This window comes from Scatophagus argus, chromosome 13 (genome assembly GCF_020382885.2).
Source record: "Scatophagus argus isolate fScaArg1 chromosome 13, fScaArg1.pri, whole genome shotgun sequence".
In the NCBI taxonomy this organism is placed as follows: Eukaryota; Metazoa; Chordata; class Actinopteri; family Scatophagidae; genus Scatophagus; species Scatophagus argus.
In genome coordinates this window covers 1,960,581-1,986,302 of record NC_058505.1, presented here as the reverse complement: position 1 = coordinate 1,986,302, position 25,722 = coordinate 1,960,581, and the positions used below count along the sequence as shown (strand labels likewise).

Below are 25,722 nucleotides of genomic sequence, written 5' to 3'. Positions count from 1 at the left end.
TGTCTTTGTGTTTCCTTCTTGTCTCTTCTTTGGTTTTGTCCTCTTTGTTGTCTCTGTTGTTGCCGGTTTCTGTGTCTTGCTTGTCGTGTCCCTGACAGACAGAATTATCAGTTTGTTAGCATCTGTTTCCACTTGCAGTCTGACGGGGAAAAGCGGGTTCGAGTCTCCATAACGGGAGGTTAAGACTAAAGCTGACTTTTAGGTTTCACACAGGACTCAGGTCTCCTTCAGAGGTGTGTTGGTCCTGCGCCGTCAGGACGAGGCTCGCCGTAGCTCCTGATGTCTTCATCGTTGTCTTTTGTGGTTGTTCTTGGCTTCGATGTCATGCGTCTCCTTGTTACGACTCTGTCATCTTTTTGTTGTTGTTGTTGTCTGGGCTGTAGTTTTGTTTCACATGCTTAGAAAGAACGACAACCGTAGACAAAAGTAACTAAATATAGCAATTGGTACATCTTAAGATGCCTAATAAACCTCAGAAGTTAATTAGAAACTCAAAGTTTATCAGAAATTTGAACCCGTTTGGATATTTGACTTCTTTCTCCTCCTTCGTCCGGTTCTGAACAAAGTGGTCCCGATTCTTGGTCAGTCCTGCACAAACACAACAAGGCCGATTGATCACAAACACTTATCGATGATCGATGGACACAGCAGAAGCGTGGAAATCATTTTGAGAAATCATTATGGAAGGCTGTTAGGAAATACAGCCGCACTCTGGTGATCGTGGTGTTGATATCGATGCTTTCATTACTGCTATGGGACGGCCATCGATCGGGCTGTGAAAGAGGAACTCATGAGGTCAACCGGTAATCCTTCCTACTGTGAACCAGGGTTTCCCGATCTGCGGTGCAGCGGCTTCCTGGAGTCCAACAGTTTCATCTTTATTGAATTCAGTCAACAGCAGCTCTGCCAAAACGTCTGCTGAATTTATGGATTTGTAAAGATGTTGTAATGAAAAAGGGCCATTAAATGTTTCCACATTAAATGTTGACATATTTTCACTTGATAAATTACTTTAACAAGGTTTAGGCGACAAATCATTTCGCCACTAGTTCGAAGTCTGTTGCAAACTGTGAGCTAATACAGAATCATGAGCTGTGAAAGCAGTAGCTCGAGCGAGACTGCATCACCGACGGGGCAGAGCAGTCCAAGTCAACTGCACATCAGCTGGTATTCATCATATAAATACAGTGGAGGAAGATTTCTCTGCCTGACTCACATACAGGACTGCAGTACTGAAGTACATCCATCCTGTGCAAACCAGTCAGAGCCTGCAGTCTCTGTTCTTCTTCCACCTGTGCTAAAAAGGCTAAATGAATCTCTCCTCGTCTGCCGCTCGACTGCCTGAACAGAAAACATATTTCCGTCTAAAATCTCCTCCGGCGTCCAGGAGCGGAGACCCTCTCACCGTCTGCCATCCAAACACACTCCGACGCAAACCCCCTCGTGGCTCGCTGTGATATATGCGTCTGGTTATCATGGGAAATAAACTGTCAAAAGCAGCAGAAATAGCTTTTTCACACAGCGGATGTGGGGTCATAAATCTGAGCGAGACGGCGGTGACGGCGATGGTGTCTCTGGGTCGTCGGCCGAGGCCTCAGCACGGCAGTGTCAGTTTATGTATGTGTGAACACACCCAGAACCAACCCGACCAACTGTCACCATGAACATCAACGGGTCCACACAAAGGTCCCCTTCACGCTAATTATTAGCATCCTGTGACCTCAAATAACTCTCTTTGTTGCACTTGACAACAGTAGTCTGCAGGATCATCACACACCTCCAGGATACAAAAGATCCTGTCTGTCTCAGGCTGAACGTAAAGGCGATCTGTGCAGCGTCGTGCTCCTTCACAGCCGAGCTGGACTGTGACTTCCCAGCTCTCCATCGATGCAGGATTACAGATTACAGCATCTACAGCGTGTTTGTGGAGGACTGGAAAAGATCAGTGCATCCTGGCTCACCTTCATCCTCAGTGACAGCTGAAGGGGAAAGAGGCAGCACCTCTCACCTCATTTTCCCAGAGTGCGATTCAATCACCCGACTGCCGGAGACCAGTGAAAAGCCAGACTGCTTCAGGGGTTTGGGTCGGGGTTATCCTGACATTCGAACGCCGCTGGCAGCTCTTACAGTTAGAGACGAAGGGCAGCATTTAAGTCGATGCCGCTGAAGGATTTCAAGTTGCGGTTTGGAAGACAGTCCAGTTCGATACTCAGCAGACACAAGCCTGCAGGCTCCACTTTTAATGTTTATTTCACTAACCTGGTCGGCCAACTCGAGTCAGAAATGTGCTCGCCCAAAGTCAGTTTTTACTTGCCCCTAAACAAATTCGTCTCCTTCATGCAAAGCTAGAAAACAGGAAAACAGGAAGTATTAAGTATTCATTTTATTTAGGTCTAATGTGCCCTTATTAACATTAAGAAGAAAAAGGCAATGGATGGACGGATGAACTCAGAGTGGAGCTCGCCAGACGCTGGCGTCACACGGGTAGCGTGCGTGTGTTATAATGTATATAATTTATGACATTAAATGACTTGAAAATGTCAGCGTGCAGTGTTTATACACAGGTACACCTTCGTGCGGAGCGACTGTGTAGCTGTTGTGTTTTTACACATGTAGAGCTGTGAGGCGGGCAGCCGGCAGACGAACACGTCAGGATTCTCTGTTTACTCAGAGGAAACGCCGCACCAACCGGACCCTCCGCTCCTAAAACCCACCAATCACATCGCACCACACGCAGCACCTTGAACCCGCTCACCCCGCGGCGAGGCTGCCATCCAGCATCGCCATGGAAACGCATACAGACGAGGTACGACCGGCGATCCCTGACATGTCTGATGGGGGTGAGAGGAGGGTGGGGGGCTGTCGCCATGGCGATTTGGAGACTGAGGGATACTCCAGTGAGCAGCTGTTGCCATGGAGACACACAATGCATGTCATCGCAGGTTTATGAGAGGGGCGGGTGGGTACAGTGATACAGCACACTGCATTTGACTACTCTGCAAAACAAGGCAGGCACAGAGAAAACAGAAATCTGAAGGTGAAGACGAGGAACTCGTCCATGACTGGAGGCACAGTGATGGAGCTTTTCTGTGAGAGTTTCAACATTTTCCAGTATGTGTCACACTGAACATTGCAGCCATGTGTGGTAGGCCACAGGCCAGCATACTCCATGTAGACGAAAGTATTGGGACACATCTCTTTAGTATATAATCCAGGTGTGGTGTGGTTCTGTTTCACAGGCTTTGGGCCCCTGACGTCCAGTGAAGGGAACTCTTAATGTTTCAGCGCACCAAGACATTTTGGACAATGCTATGCTTCCACACAATGTCTGTGCACTTAGAATGCAGTGTCCCCAGTGTGTGTAATGGTCAGATGCCCCAATACTTTTGTCTTTATAGTATGTGTTGTTTCACCAGGCTGCACTCATGCTTTCAGTCATGTGATATGAAGGAGATGCCTTCCCTCCTCTAACAGCTTGTTGTAGTTGGTCCAGGCTGCTGCCAACCGCCTCGTATGAAGTCATCACGTAGAGAAATAAAGCCGTAAAAATCCGGTCAGCGAGGAAATGCTCAATAAAATGAACTCTCTGAACTGATGTGTTTGCCCTGTGCTGCTGAGGAGGTGTGTAATTCAGAGAGCTCAGTAAATCAGCTCCTGTATCATTAAATAACTGAACCATTATTAACTCCAAAACGCTGCAGCCGCCTTGTCTCCGCCCGCCGCGCTGCCGTCCTCTTAACCCTCACAACAATAGAAGCTGTGGCTGCTCGCTGCCTGAAGGCACCTTTCCTGAGGTCGACCAGTCCTTTCAAACAGGAAACTGACAAACCGTTGGTGCAAAGTTAGAAGAACTCTAAGGAACCCAAACCACCAGGAAGAACAGACCCGACCTGTAACTACTGTTGACATTAAAGACTAAAGCAATAATGAACCCAGGAGTGGATGGTGACACCAGGAGTTTTTCTTTTTCATTTCACGGGACCACAGAAAGCTTTTATTTCTGGGCGTGTGCTCTGTGGCTTTCTGGAGAGCCATGAAGAAGTCGTGCAGTAGTTCACAAACTTCTGGCTTCAGTATTTGCTGCATGCGCTGAGCCACCCCTGCAGCCGAGCTCACGGGCCGACGGCCGGGACGATGGGTGAGCCGTCTTTTCAGACGACAGGATGTGTCAGGCTGGATTTATCACGCTCAGATGTGCTGAGTGAGCCTGTTTTCATTGTTTTCTCTGCATCAAAAGTGCAAAGACTTAAATGAACATGAAAATGAACAGTGTATGTGAAACTATCTCAGCTTTGACGGTGGAACCACAGATATGTTGGTTTTGTACACGTTGTCATGTTCTGATCACGTGTGTGAGTCCCTCTTTGGTGTGATGGCTGCCAGGCAGGAGACCACAGTTGGAGACCACGTCACCCAAACGACATGGCCACCGTTGAGACGTTTAGCGGCCGCCTCCGACCAACAGCAGATATTTTGAAGGACGTGTTGGGACCACAAAGTTGTCAAAACATAAAACTGAAAAGTAAAACATAAATTAACATACAGTTTCAACATAATCCCTGGTCTGTTGAATTAGTCTGGTGATTGGGTCGCTCACTTTTCACCTTAGTCACAAACACAATTTTTTTTTTGGATCATTCCTGTGAGTCCTGCTGCTTTCTGTCTCCTGTGCTCTGCTGGGACAGAACTGCATGTCCACCATGTTCCAGGACTAATGAGCGAGCACCCTGACCGGCCAAGGTCAGAGCTGTCAGGTGGACCGGAGGCTCCTCTCCTCTGGAATGAGCTTCCGATTGGCAGAGGATCACGGCGGACTGAGTTAATGAACCAATCTGTGACTGCAGAATGAGCCTCAGAGGAACGTGGCTTTGTGTTATTTACTGAGCTCACACTTTAATGTTACATCACAGTCATGTCACCACCAGCCGCATTTTAGTGGTCCGGTGTGTCCACATGTGTCCTCGCTGGACTAACCGAAGAGACAAAAGGAAGCAGATTCAGCCTGGTTTGGACAGGTGTCTCTTTAAAATCTTTATTACCCATGTAGTTAATTTGAAAATCTGATTTTGACAATCGACTGAATGTGCAGCGTGTCAGTGGAGCACGTTTTGATTTTAGCTAATAAGACGGACGTATTTTTACAGAGACAAAGTCCAGTGAACCTGAAATAAATCAGCTATTGTAGCAGCAGTTGAAGTTAAGCTCTGTGCACATGTTGTTTCTTCCTGCAGGATCCTAAAGCGTTCAGACAGTAGCTCGCCGCCTGTTTTAATCAATAACAAACAGCTGTTTCCAGAAGAATGTCAAATTAGAAGCTAATTAAGCGAAGCGCCCAAGACGAGGCTCTGATTTATCTTTGCAGGCCAAAGAAATCAATATTTAGTAGAAAACAGATCATCATCCGTCCTGCTGCAGCTAATCTGGAGTTCCTGGAAATGAAAGCAGCTGACTCGTTCTCCTGCTCTCCACATCCGTCTTGCAGGAGGGAAACGTTTTCCTCAGACCTCGATCTTTGCTTGTTTTTGTTCAGTACGACTCATATAATACACTAATGACATTTACACTCAGCCCACAGAAATCAAATCAACACCCACTTGCTTTTCCTTTTGTCTCTGCTACATACAAGATCAATGAAAGCTCGAAATGCTTCACATTCGTATCGCATACGAATAAACGTTTGTTTCTTTGCTCTTTATCCCGTTTTCATTGAACGCACCCGTCAAACCAGAGCTGAGTGGAGCAAGCGGCCACCAGGGGGCGCTCAGATCTGCAGGTTATAAATGACTGTTGTCAGGTCAGAACAAAATCAAATCAAAACGTCCTCATTATGTTAACAGAAGCTGTGATTTGGTCGGCGTTTCCCTCGAACCGTTTCAGTTGTATGTTTATTTCGAGGAGACGAGGCTGAAACCAACCGCAGGACGGACGGCTTTGTTTCTTTAAATAAACCTGTTAATCTGCCGCAGCTTCTCACGTTTTGGCGTCTGAAAGCTCTTGTGCTGCTCTGCTCTGTGCCGACACACACTCAGATGTCGGGGTTAGCGAGCTGAGGTGCTTTTGTGCAAACGAACGGCGCTGTCGTCCGGCTGACACTGATTGCTTACACCTCCTCCTGCCAAGCCAGTAATGGCTTCCCCGGCCTCGAGGGCACTCAGGTGACAAATTACAGCCTTTGGCAGGCAAAACCCGCGGAGATCCAGTCAGTCGGTGAAAAGCTTGTGGCTCATCGAAGGCCCTGCTGAATTGCACAGCTGTGGGCTGTTGGATGTATGGACTGCATGTAGTGTCTCAGCCCCATCTGATATCCCACATGTGAAAAGAAAAAGATGCTGAAGGCCAAAAATGCCGAGTTGTGTGGGCTGATGGATGCTGAGCAGAATTTGGTTTGACCTTCCAGGAAGGTCTCGAGTCCTCTGCTAGTCTTTTGAGGCTTTATCTCACAGTCTCTCTGAAAATTTAAAACATACTGTCTAAAATACTCTCTGAAATTTTTTCATTTTTTGTGAGGCATGTGCATAAACACTGACGCCAAGAAACGAATTATAAATAGGACATTTCCTGGTTTTCTCCACGTCAACGTAACCTCGGACGTCAGTTGTTCTCAAACGCACAGAAGATAAAAAATGTTGCTTTTTATGACAGACACAACTGCAGCTGCCATTGGAGAATCATTCATACTTAAGCAGTAAAATATTTTTTGCTTATAAAAGTTTAATAGGTTTTACTGCTGGGACTTCATCAAAGGTACAGAAGGTGAACTAAATGGCTTTGAAAGTGTGGAGTGCTTTCCCTCTCACTGAATACCCCCATCATCATCACCGTCTTCATCATTTATCAGGACAAACCTGGTCTACATTTATCTCCCTTCCCTCCGCCCAGAGACAGCTGGTCGTAGTGACGCTCCCTCGCTCCCTGAGGACCGTGACGATAGCTCCTGCCTTTGGAAGTGGGTGAATAAGTCTGCTTTCATAACTGCGGCAAACAAACACAAATGGCTGCTCATTAAAAAGCTCCACGAATGAGCGAGAGCCTCTGTGGCTTCCCTCCGGGACGCTTAATAGTGTGATTCTTCATCATCGCTCCAGTTCGTCGTTATTAACTTCAGAAGAGGCCACGCGTGTGACGGCGAGCCGCGGCTGATTGATGGGTGGAAACCGTGTCAGAGGTGGTGTTGACTGATGAGTGAGTGGTGCCCTTTAGGACCAGTGGATCGAAAACAGAAGTAACAGCCATAGTCCAGGATTCTGGTTCAGTACTTCTACTTTGATCAGGTTCAGGTGTGACAGGCTTCAGTATCTGTCCTCTTTCCTTTTGTGTTTCTGTTTTCTGTCTTTGTGCACTTCTGGCCTCCTTTCCTTCCTTCTTACCTTCCACATTTTCTTCCTTCTCGTCTCTCAGTTTCTCAGCTTCTGTCACTTCCTTTGTCACTTCCTTTCTTTGTCATCTCAATCCATTTTGTCCCTTCTTCCTTTCCTTCCTTCCTCTTCCTAATCCCTCCTTTTCTTACTCAGCTGAGCCCAGTGAAACTGAACTCTTCTCGTCTTCCATAGTTTTCCTGCTGAAACCTGTTTATATTAAAATGTGTTGTGTTGAAGGTTCAACATTTCTACCAATCTGTGGATTCTGCTTCAGCTCAGAACCATTTTGATTTAACTGAAATATAACTGTGGCAGCCATACTTGTCTTCCGCTCATCTTTCTGTCCATTACTGAAGGGGCAGAGAGGCGTTACTGAACCTCATTTCCTTTGGAATGACCCTAATTATACGGTCAGGAAATCTAAGATAATTAGCACTCAGGATTTGAGATTTGGTCCTTAACTCCCCAAAGATGAGGTCAACCAAGTGCGTCAGTTTCCCCTGCAGAGAAAAGTGAGGGAAAAGTCACAATAATCTAAAATGGAGGACGGGGAGTCACTGAAATAAAGAAACCGATGGAATATCAGCAGGTTTTTGCTCTAAATGAGACAATATAAATAACTGCATGTTGGTGAGGGAGTCAGTGGCTGCTAATGCTCAGCTAACATCATCCATGATCGTGAAAAAGCTCCAACAACAGCTGATCCAACTCACTAATTAATTACATGAAGGTGTTTCTGCCAGCCTCAGTCTGTCCAATCAGAATAAACCAGAAAAGCCCCACCAAAAATCTGAATTTCTACAACCTAAGTAATGACAAATGTTTAAATGTACCTTTTTAGCATCTAATTGATCGAGATCTTCTGATTTTATGATTCCTACATTCCTGCTTTTCTTTTTCCACAGTATTATTTAGTGTAATGTTCATTTTGGACACATTTTGCCTTTCAGTATCTTGAACTGTAAAATACTGTCAGACATTTTGTTGAAAAAGATTATATCTGAATGAGTGTTGCTTGCTGAATAGACTAACAGCTCAGGTCACCTCATCAAAACCAACAACAAGCCAACAAACAAAGCGCAGAATGATGTTGCTGTTCACGTCACAGAGACGTGCTCTGAACCCCATAAGTCTTTATCAAGCAGACACAGAAGGAGAGATTAAAAGAGAAAGCTTCATTGATCTCCTCCAACAGCTGACTTTGGTCCCATGAGGACACAGATGACTTCATGGTAAGAGTCGTTCTGATTGGTCATGTGTTAAGACCCCCCACTCGACTCGGCGTCACCAAGAGTTTCTCTTCAGCTGCTCGAGGAAAACTCTGATGTGTATTTGCTTTTTGTACTGTGAGGCCTAAATTAGCGAAGGTTTCGTAATTGGCTCTAATGAGTTGGATTTGTTTGAGCAGTCGCCTCGTTCGTACTGTTCAAACATCCGTCAGGGAGCAAAGACACAAAGTAAACCAATCAGAAAATGTGTCGCGATTCACAGGTGCGCAGTGGTTTTCATCAGCTGAGATGAACAGCTGACTGTGTAACACACACACACACACACACACATCCAGGGATCGGGATATTCCTGTTCAAACACCAGCTTCTGCATGATCAGCAATTCACACCCTTCCTGCTCTCCCACTGCTGAGCTGCCCCACAGCGGGGGGAGGGTGGGGGTTGGCGGAGGAGAAATCCATCACCTTCCCGTTGAGATCACTGCAAATGCCGACAAATCTGACCTCCTGTCGAGGTTGAGAGGCGACATCGCGGTTGCCTGAATATCCTTTGAGACAGATTCCTGACAGGTTCCAGCCGGCACTCGGCCCACAACGAATAACGAAGTAAATAATCCAGCTGTCAGGTCGTCTCTGATGGTGAAGGCCAGCAGGAGGTGAGCAGGTGGAGAGTCTCAGAGTGCAGAGACAGGACGTCCTCTTTGTCTCTGCGGTGGCTTCACGTAAGCTCTGATGTGAAATAGGATTGCTGCTGAATTATTTGAGGACACATTAGTTTGTCTGAAGGTAAAGTTAAAGTGCACGTTTTACAGCCCTTTTCCCAGAATAAATGTTAGCACCGTACGTTTCTGCAAACCACGGACAACTAGAAACTTTACATCACTTAACGTTGTGCTTAGGATCTGATTCTGTTTCATTTGGTTAGGGTCAGGAAAAGCTGATGATAAATATTAAAGCATCCAGTTCAGTCTCCACACACACAAACACAGCTGGAAAATGTCCAGGTCACATGGTCACAAAAATATCCGCTTGTGTCGGCGTCCTTCGAGGTCATCAGATGAACCAGCTTCATCTGAAACTGGATTATCTGGTTTTCAACTCCTGTTGATGACATTTATATTTCAATGTCAATTTCACCTTCAGATCAGATTTTTCCTCGCGATATTTAAAAGTTTCAGATGCTGGATTTATGAAAACTCTCCAGCTTCTCAGTGAGTCAGAGAACTGCAGCTGGCTTGATTTCAGCGTGTCAGCAGGATGGTTTCCCTGCAGACTGGCTGCCATTGTGGTGAGAAGCTGCTTCCAAACTTCTTCTCAGAGAACCTCGGCTGAGTGAAGACCACCGCCTCTCATCTCGTCCTTGTGACTGCGGTCATTAACGGCGTGTTGCTGCTGTCCTTTCCCACCAGTCTTTGCATATCGCAGAGCAAATTAACTGTCAGAATTGCATCGTCTGCACTCTCTGTATTGAATCTCCCTGGCAAATTGGTTGTTAGGAATCCTCAGGGGTGGTATCAGCCCCGGGGAGGCCCGGCAGGGCCGAGCCTCTGCTGGGCTCAGGGATATGAAGTGGATTAATGGAGAGAGAGGTTGTACAGGTGAGCTGCTCTCATTATTACTGCCACATGACCTTTAAGAACAAATAAAAATCAGTGAGCAACTGGTAAATATTTTTGGTTCTAAACTGTCCGATTCAGTGTTGGGTTTTCGGTCACAAAAAGAGGACGAGTGGTTTTGAAACACGCTTGTTGCAGTTCATCTAACTGTTGGAAATATGATTCATGATTTTAACCCGAAGTATGAAGAGAAAAACTTCCTTCAGGAAGATGATTGTACCAGCTTAACTGAGAATCATTTATTTAAGACATTTCTTTATTCCATCCTCTGTCATCTTATCAAACAAACAATATCAGATAAAAGTCAAACATGACTTTTATCTGATATTAGTGACTGCTGTTGTCTTCAGGATGTCTATCTAAGATGTATTTATGTAGACATGTCTTTATGTAAGTTTATTTTACCACTTTCATTCCAAACATTCATAAGCCACATAATCCACGGGATCTGAAGTCTCGGTCCAGGATCTGTTGGGCCATTAGCTCCATACTTGACTGAGCTAACAGTAGCCGTAGCTACAGCCAAAGATAACTGCAGCAAACAGCAAGCAGCAGGTGGAGGTCACTCTGGTGATATGTTGCCCCTTGGAGGTTTGGAGGTATTTTATTTCCGGTCGTATTTTACAAGTTCCCCCTTTAAAGAACAACATGATCATTTGTGTTTAGTCCTGTCTGAGGCCACCTGATGGATGTAAGTGTCCAATATTCCCTCTGTTTTTGGTCTCCACCCCCTCCTGAAGCAGATATCTCTCTTTTAGCCACCAGCCAGTCTCTAACTGTGTCTGTTTGCTGCAGAGCAGGTGGTGTTTAGTGGAGCCAAAGTGACCCACCCATTACCACTTCCACCTTAGACACCAGGTCCAGTCCTACAAACTGAACCATCTGAGTCTGAAGGCGGTCTCTCTTCAAACACAGAAAATGGATGGACAGACAGATTTTCTCTCCAGGTCTGGGCTCTCTCCCTCCCTTTGAGAAAGCCTGTCTTGCCAGTCACAGCACAGATTGGATTCCATGGTTCGTTTATTTGGCCAACAACAGGTAATGGAGTGTTTCAGTGGTAGCATCCAACAGCATCACACCATCTGACTTTATATCCCCCCACTGTGATGATGAACATGTCCCAGGGTGACCTCCTCACCTCAGGACACGTTCATGTCCATCACTTCCTCCTGTGTGATTGAAGGACAGCCCTGTTTTTTTAATAAAGTAGACCTACCTACCTCGGCCTTCCTTACCAGGTGTCCAGTCTTGCCTGAATGAGTTGCTGTTGTGTGGCTCACAGTTGCTGTGCTGTATGTGTGCAGCCTCTGCCTGGTCCTCATGGAAAAATACTGAATATGTTGACCGGAGCAGCTCTGGTCTTTGTCACATGAGGTTTGTATTGATTTGTACTTTTTTATGTATGACTGAAGCCAGAAATGATCTTCCTGTTGAATCTAGAAAGCTGAAGTTCAGAAGAAAGCATGAAAATCGGATCCTCCTGAGTGTCGCGTCCTCATGTTTTAAGATTTTCCTGATAATGTCCTTCTGTTGATGTGTCCGGTCAAACGGACATCGTCGTGGCTCTGATTGAACAAACTGTCTGAAGCTGAATAGGAAGCCGACTGTGTTGCAGATCAGTATCTGTTGGGTCATATCGAGTTAACATTGATCTCCTCCGCTCGCTCCAGGATTATCTCTGTCCTCTGGAAAACTTTGAGGAAAAACGCTGCAATTGAATTTAGGGGACAGGAAGTTTGGTGTAAAGAGGCAACAAAGCAACCACCATCCAGCGCCGAGCGCTCGGACGTCAATCAGGAGACGTCTGCTCTCAACTATCATTTCCTCCTGGTGAATTATGTAACGCTCTCCAGGCTGTTTGGCTGTAAAATATTCATGTTGTTATGGTTGTGGAGCACTTCGGAAACTTCTCAGGGATGTCAACAGGGCCTAATGGCAACACAACAGGCCATGAATGATTCACGATGTCGAAACAGGTTTAGAGCAATCAGTGGTCCTCTGGTTTACTGTAATGTGGTTTGTACACAAATTAAAGATTACGGGGATTTTCCAAAAGAGTAAAGCTGCAGTACGTTCTTAACCTCAAGGACGAGATCGTACTGAAACAGTTCCAACAAAAAACGTGAAGTATTCACACGTTTAAAACAGTTTATGTTTAGTTATTTTTATCGACAATAATTAAACATAAACTAATAAAGAGATCTGATGAAGAACTGGTGTGAATCAGTCAGTCAGCAGCTGCAGCCTACAGAATCACACTCTAATTATCTACCAGCTTTTGGGCTTTTCCAGCAAAAGACCTGCTCTTCCAATACAATATAAGCTTTATTGCGGTGCTTAAAGGGAAAGTTCGCCCCAAAAACACGTGAAACTAGATGGCTGTTTGCTTGTTGGGCTGAAAGCACCAAAAAAATAGATTTAGAAACCTCATCAGCAGCCATCTAGTTTCATCATATTCAAGAGAAGGCAGATGTTTTGTCAGCCGATACCTCCTAACCTCTGCAGGTAAGAGGAAGAACATGTTGTTTTGATTTGGGGTTAACTTAGAGGAAGCTCGTCGTCTGGCTCAACACAGAAACATGAACCTGAGCTGTGACAACATGCTGCTGTCGAATGAGCTGAGAAAGAGCAAAATAACCTTTTCCACAGAGGCGATGGTGGAGAATATTGGACACGCAGCGTTGGGTAAATGTTAATTGGCGGCGTTGCTGTGCGGTTCTGCGGCTGGTTGAGTTTATTTAGTGTGGTTCCACGTCGTATATCATAGCAGGGTGGTTAACTGCAGATACGGCCGGGATGTGCTCCGGTACAGCAGGATTTAAAAAGACTTTTGTACGTGTGCATCAAATTCATTTCGGCTCTGAAAGGGCTAAATATAGATGTGAGACGTTTAAAATCCAGGATTAAACTGTGTGGAGCTGAACATTTGTGTTGGTGGAGCACAGAACATGAAAATGAGTTCAACCGAACACACCTGAACACACGTCCATAAAGTGTGTGTGTGTGTGTGTGTGTGTGTGTGTGTGTGTTAACATTAACAGGTGAACAAATGTTTCCATCCACAAATAGCCAATCGATCAGTCGATCAAAACACTATCAAAACACTACCAAAAACGTTAACTCCTGATGATCACTTGATGGTTTCTTATAGGATTAAAAGGATTCAGTCTGTAAAGGTGATTTGACTAACGTGATGTTAACATGATGTGTGTTTGGGTGCAAAGAGGAGTTCGGTTCCCGCCAAACGTGATGCTAACATGATGTGTGTTTGGGTGTAAAGAGGAGTTCGGTTCCCGCCTCACCTGACAGTAGAGGTTTAAACGCTGCAGCCAGACCCAAAACCCTGGCAGATTCTGGAGGGTTAATGATGCAACAGCAACCCTGCAGAAACATGACTAATACTGAAGGTTTTCTGTAGCAAACAGCTTGTGAAAGGCGATACCCACCAGAGGATCACAGCGCTTTGTGAAATAATCACAGATTTCATATTTTTAACTCTAACCAGAGTTACTTTTCAAAGTACGGGTGAAGCACTGAACTGGTTCTCAGCTCAACACAGCGTGTGTGAATTAGCTAAACTAAAGCACAGAAATCTCTCTTTAAGTCACCTGTTTTGAAGTTAGAGATGATCCACTGATCAAACTTCAGCGCTCCGATCAGGAGGTACTTCCTGTGTGTTTTTCACAGGGTGCACACTGTTTCTAAACTTTAAAGGGTTTTCAGCTTCATTTAAAAGCCACTTAACCACAAGCAAAACCCAGATCTGATATGAGATTCACGGTGTGTCGCAGTATGTGTTAACATGGCTGTACACTATACGTGTTCTCAGTGAAACCACCGCAGCCGCAGGCCAGCAAAATCTGATAAACGAGTTATTGCTGCTTTTTTCAATTTGATCCTCTGATACACTGACCTCCAGGCAGCCACAGTCGATTAAAAACATAAATCACATTTAATATAAAGTACGACTGGTAAATGATAGATTACCGCAGCTGTGCAGAAGTACTCTGATTTTAAGCACAGCAGAGATTTTCTGTAGGTTCAAATCAAAGTGTTTTTTCTGTGACGTGTGCCAGCTGAGATTATTCGGTCTTATTTCAAAAAACAGACTGAGCCAAAGGCAGGAGCGGCGACTTGTTAGACATGACAGCAGAGGTGTGGCTCCCCCTGCTGGTAACATCCAGACACTGCTGTGTGTGCTGAACCGTCTGCTGGTTTGTGTCTCTGCAGGTTTTTAATCGTTCTGGGCTGTTTGATTCTGGCCATCCTGACCACATTCAAGGAGCACGAGAAGGTGTCTGCGCACTGGCTGGTTATCCTGGTAAGACGACGGGGAATCCTTTTGTGTTTGGCTTTTTGTAAGGTTTGAGGTGATGATTTTTCAGTTCTTATTAGTGTGTGGAGCAAAATCATCTCTGAAACAAAAAATAATAATATGACCTCTTATAAAACAGATTAAACACTGAGGACCTTTTGCGTCCAAAAAGCAGCTCGAAGTGCTTTAAATTGTTTCTGTAAACCTGCTGACAGACAAACCGAACAGAAAACGTGACGAAACCACTCAGTGAGTTTCCGTGAAAGCCAAGCCTTTTGCGGGGGCACTTGCATGTATCTTAACTTTATTTCCTTCTCATCTTGGTGCTTTTTTTGTTTTCCTGGACAGGAAACCTTCGCCATCTTCATCTTCGGAGCAGAGTTTGCACTGAGGATCTGGGCAGCAGGATGCTGCTGTCGCTACAAAGGATGGAGAGGGAGGCTGAAGTTCGCCCGCAAACCTCTGTGCATTTTAGGTAAAGATTCATAAGGTGAAAAATAACAAACCATCGTCAGCTCCACCTCAGTGTGACAGCTTGTCATGACAACACTGTGAAGCACTTTGAATGAAGTCTGTGTCAGGACTCAGTCTTATTAACATGGTTAGAAGCTAATTCTCCTCAAACCCTGTTCGTCGTTTCACAGAGAAGACTCGCTAACTGTGTCGGGTCAGACTCATTACAGCAAAGCCTCACACACAGGCTCTTTCCTGACTCTTTCCGTCTCAGACATCTTCGTGCTGATTGCCTCGGTGCCGGTGGTGGCCGTGCGTAACCAGGGTAACGTGTTGGCCACATCCCTGCGCAGCCTGCGCTTCCTGCAGATCCTGCGGATGCTGCGCATGGACCGGAGAGGAGGAACCTGGAAACTGCTGGGGTCCGCCATCTACGCACACAGCAAAGTAAGAAGGCACTCGGTGTGATGGCGATCACATTCAGCTCTGACTTCCTGTGGTATTTTCCACCGTGTGAGCTGTGTGTGTGTGTGTTCTGTAAACTGTCCTGTTTGTGTAACACTGAGAGCAGACTGGAATCAGTTCTGTCACAGGTTGAGCTGATGACCATCGCAGTGTTACTGGTCTACATGTTAATCTCTAAAGGAGCGTGTTTATGTGTTTTATGTCAGAGACAAAGAGAGATCGCTACCCATAAACATGTTTCAAAGACCTTTTAATGTCTCTACAATACATGCGTACAACCTGTAACGCCTGCAGCCAAGTCACAGAATAAATGTTGGCTCTGTGTGTGTCTGTAAACCACTCATGATCTTCACACTTAATGTTTGATATGTTGAGGTCGGGTAAAGCTTAGGCACTGAAAGCACTCGGTTAGTGTGAGGGGAAGGTCATGTTTTTCTTTAAAATTGCTGGTTTTGTTGCCATAAACGCTGAAGAATGAGTCGGTTTGTTGGTCGCCTGAGGTGGTCTTAAAGGTAATGGTGGTCTCTTGCTAACTCCTCCACCTCCTGATGTCAGATTCAGTTCTTTTTACATGTAATCATGATGTAACACGATGTTCATTGTACAAACAGTACAGTACAGTTCTAACATGTAACTCTGGTGACGGGGTTGCAGGAGCTGATCACAGCCTGGTACATCGGCTTCCTGTCTCTGATCCTGGCGTCCTTCCTGGTCTACCTGGTGGAGAAGGACGACGTCTCCATGGACATTTCCGACCACGAAAACCCCACCGCTCAGCCCAAAGCGCAGGACTTCGACACCTACGCCGACGCTCTGTGGTGGGGGCTGGTACGTACATCACGTCTCTGTAAGACATCTTATTTGAAAAAGTAGATCCTTGTTGTTTCTCTGTAAACTTTCCTTCACGTCTGAATCAGCAACATTCCTTAAACTGTAACCCAACTCAGCTGTTAACAACTACTCAATGTTTAACACTCACAGAGTAAATCTTAGAGATTATTATAGATTAAAGCAGTAAGATATGAAGGACCACAGTCCATGATGGGTCATGTTGTCCCGCTGAACCCCGACTGGACTGCTGACGGTCTTCAGCTTTCCTTATTGTGGGTTGTCTTCTCATATGATGAAGACGTGTCCTGCTGCTTGTCCACATGTCCACAGGTCCACAGATGTCTTGTGTCCAGTCGTGGATTTAGGGACCTAAATCCTAAATCCATCCAGTCGTAAACAAAGAAAACCAACACTTTATTAACAACACTTGCTTTGTTCTCAAAACTTTCATCTGAAATGGAGTGAGATTGATTCGCAAATGAATTTCCAATAAATTCACTTTTCTTGATACCAGACATTGTTTGGTTTTAGATTCAACAAATTCCTAAAACATGTGAAACAGTTTCACAACACTGGCAGAACTCATTCTGTTTAATCCCAAAGTGAGGCTTAAACACCGCATGCAAGAATAAATCACACAGTTAGCGGTTTTTAGCAGCTCACGTTCTGCTGCCTTCATGTGTTGACATGAACAACTTCAAAGTCAGCTGCCGAACGTGACGTTTTGTCGGATGATCCGAGCTGGCGGACGGTCGCTGAGTCGGTAGTTTGCTGTCGAATCGCCCGGCCTTGGCAGGGCTTGGTGCTCTGACGAATGCCTCCCAGTCAGAGCAGCACGGCCCAGCAGCGTGGCCTCACTGGGCCGAACATCCTTCAACCCAGAGGCCAGAGTTCAGGTTCTACGACGGCAAGCATCCGCTCTGCTGAAGTGTCCTTGAGCAGGACACTGAACTGTCTCCAGCTGCTCGTTGCAGATAGTGCTGTGGCCCCGTGAAACTCTGAACTGCCCTTCAGTGGAACAGTCCAGAGGTCACAGAGCGCCATTACAGTATGTTACAAATGTCTTCTGTCTCACGCACCACCTCTCAGTAGCTGATGAATGTCTCGGTCCTCGTGAGCTCAGACATCTGACAGTCCAGCACGTCTTCATACCTAAACGACAGAATGAGTCATTTGCTGAGTACTCCTGACATGTGACCACTGGAGAGTACCAGCGACTGAACCCTCGTCACCGTGCGGTTAAAGTGGTCTAATTAGGTTTAGGTTTAACCAAAACTACTTGGTTAGGTTTAGGACGAGCTCACGGTTTGGGTTCAGAGACGTAAATTTATTTCTTATGTTAAAGTGGAAACCACTTGACGGTGCTGCTGTTGCAAAGACAGAACGGAGGACCAAAGCGTGAGTTCGTTCATTCATTTAGTCAGCCTGCCAGCCTGACCGGATCACCAGTCGGCCCTCATTTTCAGACAGAACTGCATAATGAAAAGGGAACCAGTCTAAACGCTGGTGGTGTTGTTATTCTGTAGCCATGACATTTAACTTATTTCTTCAGAATGATAAGTTAAAGTGCAAAACCTTGTCTATTGTCAGTTTTAAGTTAGGCTTAAGTATCTTACAAGTTAACTTAATAAGTCAAAGATGTGAAAAGGTTAAAGGTTTTTCAGTTCTCATAATTTCCAGCCACTAGAGGTCGCTGCCTCACAATAAGCACAAATATGGGATCCAATAAGACAGAAACGATGGAAACTTTTTTTTGTCTTTCACAGATCACACTGACCACCATCGGTTACGGGGACAAAACCCCAAAAACCTGGGCTGGAAGACTGTTAGCCGGCACTTTTGCTCTCATTGGAGTGTCCTTCTTCGCTTTGCCTGCAGTGGGTATTCCTGTTGGAAATGTTAATGTTAGCTGAATTTAAACATGTTCAAAGATTGAAACAACAAAAATTAGCAAAGTTATGTGTTAATTAAAGGTTCATATTTTCACAAATTTGCTCCGTATTTTCTGTTGTATGATTGTAACGTTTACATCTGACTGACTTCCTGTTGCACCACAAAGGTTTTCTGTAAGATGCAAACCCAAAACTCAACAATCCCATTTGACCGGAGAAGAACTGTAGAAAACAACATTAATTAAATCTCCAATATTTACTGAATCCGAGTGAATATTCTGATTGTAATGATTAACTGTGACACCTGCATTTATGTCAGAAACTCCTGTGCTGACCCACACACACAGCGTCGATTTTCAGTTTCCACATGTGAGACCACAATACCAGGAAAGCCGCGTACTCGTTTGCTCGGTCAGCCTTGAGAAGATTGTGTGAGCAGCACCCAAAGCGTGATGAGCTGTGTGGTGTGGGCTACAGGTGCAGCAGCTGACGGTGTTTTGTGTCTGCAGGGGATCCTGGGTTCAGGCTTGGCTCTGAAGGTCCAGGAGCAGCACAGACAGAAGCACTTTGAGAAGCGCAGACATCCAGCCGCCGGGCTCATCCAGGTGAGACGCTACCTGGCATCAGCAGGTCCAGCTGTGCTTTTTATCTTGATTTAACTGAATCGTACAGCTAACATCAGAGCGCCTGCTGTTTGCTGTTCTCTCCCTGTTTATTTCAAGTCTGCCTGGAGATATTATTCCACAAATCCAATCAGGGAAGACCTTATTGCCACGTGGAGATTTTACGAAACTGTCATCTCTCTTCCCTGTTTCAGGTCAGTAATGTGAAATGAAACTGCTGCACATGAATTTTGTTTTTGTGTTCAGTGTTTTGCTCCAGCACTCGTTTATATTGTCCCACTCGTTATGATTTTTGTTCAAACTTTTCATTTCCTTTAGTTTGCATGCTTACCATTAACCTGAATCCCAAGTCTGTGGTTTCCGTGGAAAGCTGGACGCTGAACAGTTGGGGGTAGCAGGTATAACCGCTGTCATACATGTCATCATGTCTTTTCCAGACACATCTTAGCTCAAAGAGAAGCTTGAAGGCCGTGAAGCTTAACTCATCATCTTCACTGTGGCAGCACTCGTTGCTCCTCTGTTGCCTTTTTTAAAAAAAATGTTAAAAGTGTTAAACTGATGGCAGAATCTCAGTGTGTAGCTACGTGTACTTAAGTCCTTGGTTTAAGTCCTGCGCTGTAAATCTGCTAACTGTACTTTCTTTCTCTCTCTGGCCAAAGGAAGGAACACTTGGAGGCCATGGCGAGGTGGGTCACTGTGGTTTGATCTCCATCGGAGAAACTGTAAATCACACTGTGATGGTGCTTTAATTCACCCCATATGCTGGGAAGAGTAATGAAGGTTTCCTTACATATCCACCCATTCACGTTTATATCTTTCTCTATATTAATTCACGAGTGGAATAAATCTCTGGGCTAATGGCCGTGGTGACTATGTGAGCGGTGATATGAGGCTCGCACTCGTCCCGCTCTTTCATGGCACCGCCTTCAACATCAGATACTTTAATGACATTTGAGCTGAGAGATCTTTTTAGAGGCCTATTAGTGAGTCCCATTAGTAACGTTTCAATTATGAATGACAGTTTTGAACGGTTAATTAGTTCCTAGATGGGGTCTTGGGGTTTGATGATTTTCTTTTTCCCTCCATGTGGAGGGATATGAATGAGTCTCTACATCAAAGCATGAAAATCTCACCGAGGAGAGTTTGATTTGTTAAAGAAATCAGCCGTAATATTTGGTCACTGCTAACCTCAGTGGAGCAGCTCATCTTCTTCCCAGAGGAGCTTTAAATCCAGCCTGAAGCAGCGATGGGATGCAGGACACCACAGGACACAACATTACAAGCACTTTACGAGGACAACACAAGAGTTCACACAAATCCAACTGGACAAGATGCTCTCTGCAGTGTTTTCTTTAAAACGCTCCCAGATGCTACTCGGTCGTCTCCCAGCACAAGAGGAACCACAGTGATGTGTGTGTGCGATGACTGGCACTTCAGCCTTCCTGCTGGTGGTGTCAATGCTATTGAGATGACGTCACTCAAACAGAAAGCACTGAGTGTATGAGGATACTCATGAAGATAAGATAAGGAATTCACCACACAGCTGATGGGTGCAGGGTCTGAACAAAACATCTGGAATAATGCAAGCACACAGTTCATCAAACATCTGCACCAAAGGTCCAGTCTTTGTTTTAACTTAAACTGAGGCAAAAGCTGTGGAAACAGAAAATGAAGATAAAAAACACCAGTGGGGTCAGTGATTTTAGTGCCTAAAACCGTGTCTCCGTCTCCGTCCACCATGTCAGGCTGTTGGACCCTCCTGGTCTTAAGGCAGCCTCATTACACTCGGAGCGTTCTGCACCGACGCCTCCTGGCCTCCGCTGAGCCGCCATGTTCAACAGGCTGGATTAAGTTACTGCTGCTAAAAGCTACTGAGCAGCAACAACAGGAGCCCTGATAGATGGGCTGATCGGGAGGAGGGGAGTCCAGTTCACTGACACTTAGTCCAGTCCGGTTTGGTTTACAGGCTGCACGTAAAGGGCCACTTCACCTAAATTACTAGAGGACATCATTTAGTAGTCACAATCCAAGCACATAATTTTGGTTTTATTCGTCCGTGTTGTGATTATATTTAGTGTGAGAAGGTAACAATGAAAGGCACTGCGCTTCACACCCCGAAGGAGAGACGTTCCTGTTAACCACAGACATGATAAATTTACATATCGATATTGAAACACACTTGGTTAGGTTTGGGAAAATACCAACCACTCATCCTGCTGACCTGAAAGTCAGCTCCGATGCATACAAAGAAAGGAGCAGAAATGTTGATATGATGTGTGTGAAACTTAATGCACTTAACGAATTAGCAGCCCAAACCCCTAACTGTAAACATTAAAATTAATAATAAAGTAAACTTGTACTGTGTCCCCTGGAGAGAGCAAAAAATACAGAAGAAGATGTGGAGGGAAAGAAGGAAAGATGGAGAGAGGGAGAAAGAGAAAACAGAGAGGTGAAGAGAGGATCAGCGGCTGTGGAATTAGCAGCCTGACATTATCTTGTTGCTCCGAGCGAAGACGTGGACGACAGCCAGAAACTACAACAGTGCTGCCATGTCCAACAAGAGCGTGATAAGAGACTGTGTGTGTGTGTGTGTGTGTGTGTGTGTGTGTGTGTTTCACCTAGCCATATTAGGCCTTTTATCTGAGTAATCCAGAGCTTTTGTGTGCTCTATTCAACACAATACGGAGAGAAAATTATACCCTGTCTTTTGTGTGTGTGTGTGTGTGTGTGTGTGTGTGTTCTTGTTTTGTTGTGTTGAAAAGCATGTTTCAGACCTTTAGAGGCTGTCTGGACAAGCTTCATGAAGCTCTTAATGTTCAGTTTTTGGAGATTTTCTTACAGTCATCAAATCCCATAAGAAGGCCAAAACCAGCCATGTGTTAGTCCATCTCAGTACTCTGACTTCCTGTCTGTGGCTCTCAGCTCCAAGCCCACTGGAAACCACTGCAAATCTTTATAAACATCTCACAAAGATATAGTTTCAGTGTTTCAAAGAGGAGGAAACAGTGGGGACTATTTTCAGCGGCGGAGTAGTGAGTATTCATGGCAGGAGGATGGTGTATGTGGGACTGAGTCCAAACAAACTACAGTGTGTGTGTGTGTGTGTTTGTGCTGATGAAGGAAGTTTCTTCATCACCTGTTCTTCTCACTGATGCTTTTAACAACACACGAGTACTTTGATCGATCAGTGTAAGTATTGTGTATGGACACGCTGCTTTGAGTCTGAATGTGAGATTTGTTATCAAGGGGGAGAAGACTTGACAAAGTGACTTAACATTTAATTTGGAAGTTAAGAATTCGGTCTCATTTCATTGTTTTCACAATCAAAATAACAACACAATTGAAAGCGTAAACAGTAATGTGTGTGTGTGTGTGTGTGTGTGTTCCTTGGGAAAGCAGGGCTGTGGGAGATAAGGAGCATTATTTTTTCCTGCTGTGTTGCCTCGTTTACAGAGAACCATTAGATAATCACATGTAATTTTCTGCTCTTTATTTGGTGGAAAAGCAGTCAGAAAGAGATTCTCTCCTCCGTTAAAGCTTCCCATTCTGCAGCCTCTCAGCGCCGTAATCTGCCGTCCCCATTCTGCCCCACATAGAGCCTCACATTGTGTGTCTGCTGTGGGAGCAAAGTCGCTGAGAACGCTCCACGTTTCAGAGGGCTGTTGTCGGCTCCGGTTACCCCGCCTCTCTGCCTCTTCCAAGGCACACAGAAGTCTTATTTTACCCAGCGAGCTCTTGTCTTTGTGCTGCCAAATATCGTCAACCACCCGGACAATAAAGGAGACCAATCTCCTCACAGCTCTTTGAGGCTTCCTTCTGCCAGGAGAACAGCACTGTTACGGTGACGCAGCCGACTGTGAAGACTTTCAGTTCCTCAGTGAGAGCAAAGCCAACTCAAGGAAATCTGTTTCAACGACAAGTGGAGTGCAAGAACATAAAAATGCCCCCTAGAAATGGCTGGAAGGCAAATTAACCCGGCAGGTCAAAAGGCCTCACTTGTTAGCTGATGTCAGGGTTAAATATTGTTGTGGTTACAGCAGGATTTCAGTGGTTACACTTCAAGTCGTAGCTATGTGTTCAAATAAACCCTGAAAGGCTTTGAAAGTCTGAAAAACTTAATTTCAATTTTAACCTCCATGTCTTTTGACCTGCTAATCAATAAATCAATGCTTTGTTGGGAAATAACACGTTTGAGGGATAAGCAGTCTTCCTAAATGTCCTTTCTTATATGACCAAAAAAGATGCACAAAACTAACATATTCATGGTTTGAAAGTACAGCTTTGGTGTTTAATTTTCATCCTCCATCCTTTACTTATTCTTTTCTTCCATTTCAGCCAAAAACTGAGCATCCTCGAGCGTGTTCGCCTTCCCAATGCACGACCATCAGTTGGGGTGGGCAAGAAGCTCACGGGTAACACCGACTCCATAGAGGAGAGTCCCTCCAAGGAGCCCAAACCTGCCGGCTTCAGCAACCGGGAACGCTTCCGCACCGCCTTCCGCATGAAGGCCTACACACTCCGCCAGAGCTCTGAAGGTATGAAAATAAAGGCCACAGTCATCCAAATAAAAGGTTCTTTTTCGTTCTGGCATCACGTGTCTGTGGTTTGTTACTGCTCAAACTTTAAATCTTAAATGAATGTTTTTTGCTGTTCAGATGCTGGAGCCCTGGCAGACCCTGCCTTAGAGGAGCGGGGATTCCCCTCAGACATCCTCATGGAGGAGATGATCCCCACACTGAAACTGGTCATCAGGGCAGTCAGGTCAGGAATTCTGAAAGAGCTTTTCATGATGATCTGTGCCCCTTCAGTGTCACAGAGATACAGCATGTAGGGTCATTGTTTTATTTGAAGTAAGAGCAATTAAGTTTGTCTGGCAAACATTTCACAATGTCAAGAATCCATTTTAAAGTATTCTCAACCTGCCCCAAAAATAGATCCATTCTATTTTGGTTTGTGACCTGACTTTCCTCTACATTTCCCTGAAATTCGTTTTTATATGTCCTAATTTGAGGACATTTTTAAAATGATTATTCAAACAGGATATAAAATATCAGGGAAGTCATCGGGCCAAGTTTTTGATGCCAATTTTCTGTACTTGAAAGTTTAAACTGCTACAGGCAGATTTGTACTCAAAATGTGTGGAGGTCAGATACGAACCCAGTCATTACTGCAGTGTGGGCAGAACTTACTCATGCTTACAGCCTGCTGGTAAATCTATAGGCCACCATGCTGACATAAAGCAGGAATTCAATCTAGCGTGATGGCCTGTGAGATGAGTGATTAACCCTGTGAAAGTGCTGCTTCCACCCACACCATTATTTCATGCCTGAATGGCTCTCTGAATGGGATGATCAGACCTGGAGGGTTTCAGTTTCAGGATCTGAGACTTTCTGCCAAACACCAAAGTTCATGCAGCAGCCACTGAAGAGTCGGGTTCAAGTCCGCTCAAAGTGGGAGATCTGTGAGACAAAAGAAGGAGTTTGGTGGGTGGTAGTATGAACTCAAGGTTGAAGAAGACTTTCAGTGACTTCAGTGATGGTTGCTTTGATCCCAGGTATGATCAGCAAGAATTGTCTGGTTAATGCTCACGTAAGACTAAGTGCTTGTCATTGTTCTCAGGTACAAACATACAAACATGTGTGTGACAAACATCAACTAGATAGCCACTGTTGGAGCCATGTGATGCTTTACGACAGTGGCACACGTTGGGTTGGTTTAGAGCTTAGCATGAAGTGGTTCTGGGTCAGCAGTAATACTGGCACTGCACTAGTCTGTTGAGTGGATATTTTGTCTTCGGCTTGGATCAAACAAATGGATAATGTTACAGTGTAAGCAAATTAAATGCTCAGATCTTGAGGCTTCATAAGTGGCATCATTACAAGCAAGGCAGGAACATCAGTTGTCATATGATCAGGTTGTAAACAAACCCACAGTTATTTGTAGATGAAACCACTGAGCATGCTTGAAAAGATGGTAATTGTCCGTCACTGCTTAAGAAAACTATGCATGAGCAATAATGGTGAGTACAGGTAAACCAGGAACATCTGCAGCATCCAACAGATTTTCATCAGAGAGAGAATGCTTGGTTTTGCATTGAAAGTCTTTGTCTTGTAGGATCATGCAATTCCTCTTGAACAAGAAGCGGTTTAAGGAAACTCTGAGGCCTTATGATGTCAAAGATGTGATTGAGCAGTACTCCGCTGGACATCTGGACATGCTCTGTCGAATTAAATACCTCCAGACAAGGTCAGCAAATACATAAAAGATGAAGGAGTCTGGTTGAGGAAAGTGAAAGTTTCCCCTTCCTCAAGCTTATCCTGTTTCTCTTCATTTAAGGATTGACATGATTCTTGCCCCTGGACCTCCTCTCACCCCCAAACAAAAGAAAACTCAGAAAACGCCCTTTACCTACCCGCCCAATCAGTCGCCCAGGTAAATCACAGTCTTATTGTTCTCATCATGTAGTTCATTATATGTTTTAGTCATCTGTGGACAGTTCCAACAGTAAAGTAAGATTTTTTGGTTTCTGAATCAGTTACTCTGTGCAGGTGAATCTTCTGTTCAACAAATGTTTGTGCAGCCCTTGTACACTCAGTGTTCCTGTGTTCCAGGCATGAGACTTACCTAGCCAAAGCTGCCTCCATGCCAGACGTTGAAGACCAAAGCATGATGGGTAGATTCGTCAGGGTGGAGAGACAGGTGAGGATCGGAACTGCAAAGTGTCATGTAGTTACTCCAAACTTGAAGCAAATTTTTCACGTGGCATGACTAAGTCAGTGCAAATGAAAAGTGTATTCACGCTATTTGAAAATATTCAACTTGAGTGGACAAGTGTTGTGCGTCGCAGGGTTTTGCACAATGTTGTGTGGGGAGGACCAATCAGAGTGGAGGGAGAGAGACAGACTATCAACCAGCAGTTGTAACTAACCCTGACTCCTGTA

At 45.0% G+C, this 25,722-nt stretch overlaps 1 protein-coding gene across 1 annotated transcript in view; it reads left to right on the top strand.

Moving 5' to 3' along the window:
* The window catches only part of kcnq3 (potassium voltage-gated channel, KQT-like subfamily, member 3), a 73,572-nt gene that overhangs the window by 39,682 nt on the left and 8,168 nt on the right, over positions 1–25,722 (top strand). The window contains exons 3-15 of the mRNA XM_046407951.1: positions 14,433–14,523; positions 14,866–14,992; positions 15,245–15,417; positions 16,090–16,263; positions 18,033–18,143; positions 18,668–18,763; positions 18,881–18,975; positions 19,441–19,467; positions 23,117–23,316; positions 23,437–23,542; positions 24,896–25,027; positions 25,118–25,213; positions 25,393–25,480. Of these exons, the coding sequence (XP_046263907.1) occupies positions 14,433–14,523; positions 14,866–14,992; positions 15,245–15,417; positions 16,090–16,263; positions 18,033–18,143; positions 18,668–18,763; positions 18,881–18,975; positions 19,441–19,467; positions 23,117–23,316; positions 23,437–23,542; positions 24,896–25,027; positions 25,118–25,213; positions 25,393–25,480 (1,516 nt within the window). The remainder of the gene's footprint in view (positions 1–14,432; positions 14,524–14,865; positions 14,993–15,244; positions 15,418–16,089; positions 16,264–18,032; positions 18,144–18,667; positions 18,764–18,880; positions 18,976–19,440; positions 19,468–23,116; positions 23,317–23,436; positions 23,543–24,895; positions 25,028–25,117; positions 25,214–25,392; positions 25,481–25,722) is intronic.